Source organism: Sodiomyces alkalinus, assembly GCF_003711515.1.
Source record: "Sodiomyces alkalinus F11 unplaced genomic scaffold SODALscaffold_2, whole genome shotgun sequence".
NCBI classification, from domain to species: Eukaryota; Fungi; Ascomycota; class Sordariomycetes; order Glomerellales; family Plectosphaerellaceae; genus Sodiomyces; species Sodiomyces alkalinus.
Genome location: NW_021167080.1, coordinates 3,137,709 through 3,144,867, shown reverse-complemented (window position 1 = coordinate 3,144,867; position 7,159 = coordinate 3,137,709). Strand labels below are relative to the sequence as shown.

At 53.6% G+C, this 7,159-nt stretch overlaps 4 protein-coding genes across 4 annotated transcripts; 2 read left to right on the top strand and 2 right to left on the bottom strand.

Annotated features, from left to right (window-relative positions):
* Positions 1 to 134: 134 nt before the first annotated feature.
* On the top strand, positions 135 to 1,302 carry SODALDRAFT_330516 (hypothetical protein). Its single transcript, XM_028611217.1, has 2 exons — positions 135 to 786; positions 883 to 1,302. Exons 1-2 carry the CDS (start codon positions 229 to 231, stop codon positions 1,009 to 1,011), a joined length of 687 nt encoding a protein of 228 aa, XP_028468584.1. The 5' UTR covers positions 135 to 228; the 3' UTR covers positions 1,012 to 1,302.
* Positions 1,303 to 1,530: 228 nt separating this feature from the next.
* SODALDRAFT_330515 (hypothetical protein) lies at positions 1,531 to 3,884 on the top strand. Its single transcript, XM_028611216.1, has one exon. It carries the CDS (start codon positions 1,611 to 1,613, stop codon positions 3,798 to 3,800), a length of 2,190 nt encoding a protein of 729 aa, XP_028468583.1. The 5' UTR covers positions 1,531 to 1,610; the 3' UTR covers positions 3,801 to 3,884.
* SODALDRAFT_104869 (hypothetical protein) lies at positions 3,869 to 4,269 on the bottom strand. The gene has a single exon (XM_028606480.1). The coding sequence runs from the start codon at positions 4,161 to 4,163 to the stop codon at positions 3,936 to 3,938; it is 228 nt and encodes a 75-aa protein (XP_028468582.1). The 5' UTR covers positions 4,164 to 4,269; the 3' UTR covers positions 3,869 to 3,935.
* SODALDRAFT_343058 (hypothetical protein) lies at positions 3,943 to 6,823 on the bottom strand (the record flags this gene model as incomplete). The annotated part of the gene is made up of 2 exons (XM_028613108.1): positions 3,943 to 5,932; positions 6,801 to 6,823. The coding sequence occupies 2 exons, from the start codon at positions 6,821 to 6,823 to the stop codon at positions 4,375 to 4,377; spliced, it is 1,581 nt and encodes a 526-aa protein (XP_028468581.1). The 3' UTR covers positions 3,943 to 4,374.
* Between the last annotated feature and the right edge of the window lie 336 nt (positions 6,824 to 7,159).

The following is a 7,159-nucleotide window of genomic DNA, read 5'->3' as shown; positions in this document are numbered from 1 at the left end:
AAAAGAAAAAGAAAAAGAAAAAGAAAAAGAAAAAGAAAAAGAAAAAGAAAAAGAAAAAGAAAAAGAAAAAGAAAAAGAAAAAGAAAAAGAAAAAGGGGCACTGGGGTCACCACATGCAGACTCACCACGTTACCACGAACCGACATCGCATCATTATGTGACCAGGTCTCCTTTCAAGTTGATTATACTCATCACGATCCTATCATCTAACCGTCGCTTCCTCAATACATGATGCCTCCCTCCCATCCCAGCGACTTTTCTAGCCGCCCTAACACAGATAGTGGTCACTGTGGTTCGATGGCGCCACCAGGGCCTCTACCACCTCCACCACCTCCGCCGCCTCCGCCGCCTCCACCGCATCTGCCAGCTGTCGAAAGGGCTCCCACTCCCGCTCCAGCCCCAAACCCGCCGACGGTGACCTTGGATGGTCGTCCCGGGGCCTTCCTAGTCGAGTTACTAACCTTCAACGGCTCACCCTTCAAAGACCACTGGGCCTACTTTGTGTCCTCGCGCCAGAACCGTGATGTTGGCGTGTATATTCACGCGACGGGCGACGTGCTAAACGGCTTCACCTTCGAGATCAAGCGTGGCCATGACTTGACCGATGCGGAAAACACCCCCACGAGAAGGATTCCGCTGCAATGGGTCAGTGCTGGTTATTGTGACGAGGAGGCCATGCTCAACCACGGGGAGTATAAAATAGATTCCGTGCCTGTGTGCGGGTTCGAGGCCAGTGCATACAAGGCGAAACCCCCTGGGACGACTTTGAATTCGGCTGCAGATAAGGTCTGGTAGGACTGATAAATCCCTTGAAGTCCTTCCTTTTCCAAAACATATGTCTCCATGTGATTGCTGGCAAGCCTTGTTAACCGCGGTCTCTAGGCTAGTTCTGGCAAACCAATCTCTCAAAAGAACTGTCAGTCATGGCTCGTGGAAGCTGCGGACTACCTGGCCCAAGACGGCATCTTTCGTCCTGAGGTTTCCGTTTACCTTCGTTCAATCAAGCAGTAATCTCAACTAGCCGTAACGACACATGGTCATCGCAATACAGCTCGGCGAGGATATATCAGTATGTCGACTAGGGCAACCGAATATTCCGGCCTTGGTCCGCTCGAGGATGGTCGCCATGCACGACGGGACGGCCATTATGAAGAAAGGTTTCGTGGGCTCAAGACGCCGTGGGATAACCAAGTGATGATACAGGCTTCGAGCACAGATACATGTAAAGGACAATCTGCTGTGTCAGTGAACCATTGCTCCTAGGCTTTCCTATTATACTATACTAGGGAAAGAAACAGAAACATCCTCCTTTGTTCTTGGTTTGTTCACACCGAGTAAGACTGATTTCGCAAAAGAACAAAGACATATATTTACAGCCAGCATGAACTTTCACGGTTGTAAGAAATCGGCCGTCGATCAGGCTAGACATATCATTTCAATATCTTTGTTCAATCCTTTATCCGCCGTGTATAAAAGTCTGTCTCGAAGATCATCGTCATCTCATGTCAGTCACTTCCTGTCTTTCCATATCAAACCAACAACTCTAGACAAATACCACCAACCAAGAAATCACTCCAACATTAACTGACCCCTATAGACAATCCGAGACGATGGCATCTGAACAAACCATCCGCCCAAAAAGTAACCGCAGCGGGTTGCCATCACCTAGTCCTGATCCCGAGCCTCTTCCTGCGCAAACCAGGGAGCTCCGGCTTTCGAACAACGGTAGTGGCAGTAAGAAAACCCAGCGTCCGTCTGTTGCGTCGGGAAAAGCAAAGCACCATCCTTCCAACAACGCCAACAGCTCCGAAGCCCGCTCTTACACCAAGGGAAACAACAAAAACAACCACGTCAGAGACCCTGAATGGGAAACATATGGTCCCAGGCTGTACACCTGCCCCGACTTGCATCGTCTCCGCGAGCTAAACGCCCGCATGGACTTCTCGCGAGACTCCCAGATCTATGGTTCTTCCAACCCAGTACGCAACCTCCCCGGTCCTCCGTGGCAGCAGCACCAACAGCAGCCACAACAACCGCAAGCCATGGATCCCGCTTCCCTGGCTAGAGAAGCCTGGCCTCTGCCTCCCGACGCCAATGCCGAAGCCGACGCCGGCTCTCCAGCCCACCGTGAAGTGGACCTCTGGGAAATTCTCCAGAAAGGCCCGGACAGCGTCATGCCTGAACCCCCTCGGCCTCAGCCATACCAGTCGTTCGCCGGCGCGAGGTCTGACTATCACAGCCCTCCGGGTCCGAATCCGACACCTCGAGAATGCGGAGCTGGTGCTCGCACCGCCAATGCTCGTCAACAGCCCCGCCAGGCCGGATCAGATCGCAGTCAACGTAACCCTGGCGGTCATGTTGCCCGTGGTGGCATCCCCCGCGTTACAACTACTATCAACAACGCCATGAAGAACAACAACAAGGCAGCTGCAGGTAAGACAGAGATCCGACCGCAGCAGACGCAGTCTCACCCTCTCAAGTCCGCCGTCCCTAAACCTTTCCATCAGTTTGCTCCAGAGCGTCAGGGCCCTCGTAGGCACGTCGTGCGCAATATCCACTCCATCAAGACCCCTGCCACGCACCCGACCGAGCCGGCGACAACATCATCAGCAGCAGCAGCGCAAAGCCAACACGAGCATCCAAAGAACAAGAAGAAACCTGTTCCGCCCCAGCCCCAGCCGCCCCAACCTCCCTCCCTGGGGGTAATAGACCCAAGCGAAGACATCTACTCCGCCACCCCTCGAGCCGCAAAATTCCGCCCCTCGGACAAATTCGTCGACGTCGACGACGAGCAAGCATGGCCCCTCCGCCCGGAGGACGACAACAACCACGCGGACGACGAAGCTGGCTCCCCCGCCTCCAAGACCTCCGGTACCACCACCAAGCCGTCTTCGTCCTCGTTCCGCGCCCGGGCCGTGGAGAACTGGTCCAAGTTCTACCACAAACTGGTCCGATACGACGACGACGACGGTCTCTTCTCCGACGAGGAGCAGCAACGGCCTCTCAGCCCCGGGGGGTGTTCGACTTGTAGCGAGGACTTTCGGCCCAAATCTACCCAGGAGAAGCGAGGCGGGAAGGGGAAGGAAAAGGAAAAGGAAAAGGAAGTCGACGTGCACGGAAGTGAAACCGAGAACGGCGCCCCCTCGCCGGTCGTCGACAACAGTAACATGACGGAGATGGACATTCCCCTCCAGCTCGACCTCCCAGAAACAGGCCCCTCTTTCATCGACGCCATGGCCGGATCCTTTCGTGCCATCTACGCCCGGGGAGCAGAGAATAGCGGGAAGCACTCGTTAGCTCACAGCAAGAACCGCAGCAACGGAAGTTCCCACACCACGCGACGCGAAATAGATTCCGATTCTCGGTCTCACTCTCCCGTCTCCGTCCCAACAACATCCCCCCTGGCCGACGTTGACCACACCCCGAGCAAGACAAACAAGGGGAAGGGGGAAGATACAGGCGGCCCGGACCCCTCGCTTCCTGTGGACTGGAAGGACATCTTCAACGCCGACGACCATGGCATCCCGGCCAGTACGTATCTCGACGCCCTGACCTCGCGGGAGATTGAGGGCAACACGCCGCTTCATGTCTTCATGCTCAAGTCGGTGCAGGCCACCCAGGCAGCGGCCCACGACATTCGTCGTTTGCGATCGGCCCTGGCGGCCAAGAATGAGCAGTTGGCCGCTGCCCACTCTTTGCTTCTGGACGCGAACGAGATGTTGGCCGAGGCGGAAGCGGAGGAGCGGAGGAGGGAATATGAGGATGGGGACAAGGTAGATGAGAAGCCTCGCTCGCCGTGAGCCTGGTCCTAGTTAGTTTCTGATGTGTGAGTACAAAAGAATGTAACTAAGTAAGGAGACAAGCACAGAATTGTTAAATGGGATTACAACTTTTGTTTCTTTGGGAGCCATAAAGCCCCGTCCTCGGAGAGGCCATTACATTAAGTACATCGATGATTCCTGGTATCTCTGGTAATGTGACCTGAACCTGAACCTGAACCTGAACCTGAACCTGAACGCCTCACATGTTTTGTCGTCTGTGCCGTTGCTGTGCTGGTATCTTCTCCTCACATCATCACGGCCTGACAGGAGGCCACCTGTAAGACAAATAAGAAGAAAAAGCCAAAGAAAGGCAAAGAAAAGTCCCTGCTGTAGTGGTTTCATCGGTCGTCGACGGTCGTCCCAGATCGACAGCAGAGCTGAGCAAACCCGACTTTAACAGTCCGAAGCAAGTCGGCCGGAAAAAAACCCGTGTCGTAGCCTGTATGATGATGGGCCCTTCCAGTGGTATCATCCTTTTTCCTGTTCCCTTGCCGCGCCGTAAACCAAACTCCAAAACAAAAAAGAAAGATACCTTCTGACGACAAATCAAGGCTCAATAATGGTGCAGAGCACGAGTGCCGGGATGCTGCTCGCCACAGCAAGGACAGGCACCGTTGCCGTCCTCGGCGGCTTCAACCGGATACCCAGTCTTTCGCCAAAACTCGACAAAGCGCCGCGTTTCGGAGTCGCGAGACACGGGAACGCGCTTCCAAACGGTCTTGCCCCTGCGTTCAGGCAACGTCGGGGGGCGATTGGGCTCCCCGGGAGCCGAGGGCAAGAGAGACTCGAGAGTGTCGTGGTAGTCAACGGGGTTCGAGTCAACGGACGAGACGTCTATGGTGTCGGAGTCGTCGGAGTCGTCGGAGGCCTCGCCATGGCAGGCGTTCTCGTCAGAGGCCTTGTTCTCAGAGGCGTCACCGTCGGAAGCGCCATCGTCGGAAGCATCGTCGGAAGCATCGTCGGAAGCGCCGTCATCGGAGGAGACGCGTTCACGACGAGAACGAGAGAGAGACTTCCAGCCGCGGATGACGCGAGCGCACCAGGCGGGGCCCCGAAGGGGGATGAGACCCTTTTCGTCCTGAATATAGGCCTCCTTTCCGACCAGGATGAGGCCCTGATCCTTGGCCATCCCGCTCAGCTCCATCAATGCCCTGCCGCCGGGGGCGTCGAGCGGGAGGCCAGTAACAGCGACTTCGTTCAGGATGCAGCCAAGCTCGTGGGAGGCTAAGCCGTGTAGCTCGTTTTCGAAATTAGGCAAGTCCTCCGCGAAGTAGTTGACGAAGTCGAAGCGGAGGGACTCGAGGCCGGGCAGAAGCCGCGGAGGAACGAGGTTCTTGTCGTGGGTTGGGTCGAAGGGGGCGCGTAGGGCCTCCAAGAAGTCGAGGAGCTGGGCCCACGCGTAGGATTTGAGGCCACGACGGGCATAGGTCTTTTCAGGGACGCGACGGTGCACCCGAAGAATGACGTCCTTTTTGAGGTCGCGGTACTGCGACCGGGACACACGCTGGACCACGCCCCGATCATCATAAAGCTGGGCGATGATGCGGAAGTTGACTCGTTTGATCTTCTTGCGGAAGCTGAAATCCACCTCCTGGAATCGACGGACGTTCTCGGGAGCAGTAAATACGAACGTGTTATTCGTCCAAAGGATGCGAGAGCCTTCGGCATGCAAGGCTTTGCAGGTGGCCAAGACGTGAATGGCAATCTGGTTGCCACGCAGCTTCTCGGTCGAGGTCAGGGTCTCGGGCTTGATCTTGCAGAGGGGATCGATGATGGGATCGGGGGCAGCGAGGGCATATCGGAGGATAGACAGAAGGACCTCGGTGGGAAGGGAGGGGAAACCACCAAAGTGACCAGATCGGGCTGAGCTGCGAGTAGTATAGCGGCCATTTCGTAGAGATGCCTGGGCAGCAGCATTGAGATACGCCTTGGAGATGGGGGACCAGGCGATGTGGTTTTCACGAAGCAAACGCTTGAGCTTCAGATTCTCCTCGGCAAGAAATCTGTTCTGCGCGCGCAGGGGTTCATTGTAGTAGATCTCTGCCATGTGTTGATTATCGCGGCAATCCCAGGGAAGGACTTGGTCCTCATCCTGCTCAGACCCCTGCAGTCTATCAGCCAAGCTCATTACCTACGAATAAAGAAAACAGTAATTATGCTCTTCTCTTGGAGATAACATACCATCATCAGAGTCCTTAAGATAAATGAATGAGTGTGAGCAGAGGAGAGTATGAAATGATATAAATGGTGAGTCGGTGAAAGGTTAGAGAGCGAGAGTAGTTCCCGGAACTATAAAGGAGCAAAAAGTTTTGCTGGCTAGTGAAGATGGAGGTGAAAGGGTTTTAAGTAAGAGAGAAAGAGAAAGATGTAAGAGTTAATGGGGTTGATACGAAATGAAGGCAACAAGTGAATACTGATACCAAGCACCGGCTCCTCCTGCCTTGTGAGTGCGCGCCGACAGATGAAGTCAGTATACAGCTGTAAAGGGAAGGAAGGGAATACATTGATACAACTAGGAAGGTACCTAAGGTACAGTACCTTATGAGGCTTCAGTGGTGGGCAGGAGCAAAGATAGGTATAGGTGTACAAACTAATGTCCCTCTTTCCTGTATTTGGAAAGTCCAGTAAGGTACATAACATAACAAGTCATAGACGTACAAGGTAGAAAGCTATAAAGGGTAAAAATATAATAACAGAAAATAAGTAGGCAATATATAGAAATAAATAGAAGGACATATAGAGCAGTTAAAAGAGGGTAAGAAGGGAGGTAAGAGGGTAAGAGGTGCAGAATAGAAGGGGCAGAATATCCTGTAGTGGGAGGGACCTTAAGGAGAGCTGATATGCATCGTGTATTATATAGGTATTGCCTATCTTATATAGGAATCGTGTAGTCGTCTTCTGGAAAACCGATGGAATGAAAGTACGGATGTGGACAGGAGGGGAGTAACAGAGACTGGCATAAATTAGAAGCCTCAAAACGCCGCGTTGGTCCGCTCAGCCATGGTCGGATCTTTGTTTTCACCGGTCGCTTGCCGACAGATGTACATGTACGGATACCGCACTTCTGATGGGCTGGTTGTTATATTGTAAAGGTCGGCAGAAACTGGGGAAAGAGACTGATTGACCGACGATGGGCAGGAGAATAAATACTGAGTATCCGTACGTGTTTAGACATAGACCTGCTTATGGTCTGCCTGTGGTTTTCCTGTTGTCTGTCGTTTGTTTGCTACCTTATTCCATCACGAAGTATAAAAGTACCTGCTTCGTACGCCACTCGGACGGGATATAGAAGGTAACTAAGGTAATTAGTCCAGGTCTCGCCCGGCTGAGATTCCGAC

Bases quoted from the DNA above. Each gene is read 5' to 3' on its own strand.
- SODALDRAFT_330515 (XM_028611216.1), top strand. From the start codon at position 1,611: ATGGCATCTGAACAAACCATCCGCCCAAAAAGTAACCGCAGCGGGTTG.
- SODALDRAFT_104869 (XM_028606480.1), bottom strand. From the start codon at position 4,163: ATGAAACCACTACAGCAGGGACTTTTCTTTGCCTTTCTTTGGCTTTTT.
- SODALDRAFT_330516 (XM_028611217.1), top strand. From the start codon at position 229: ATGATGCCTCCCTCCCATCCCAGCGACTTTTCTAGCCGCCCTAACACA. The intron at 787-882 runs GTCTGGTAGGAC...CGCGGTCTCTAG, and splicing joins TGAATTCGGCTGCAGATAAG to GCTAGTTCTGGCAAACCAAT.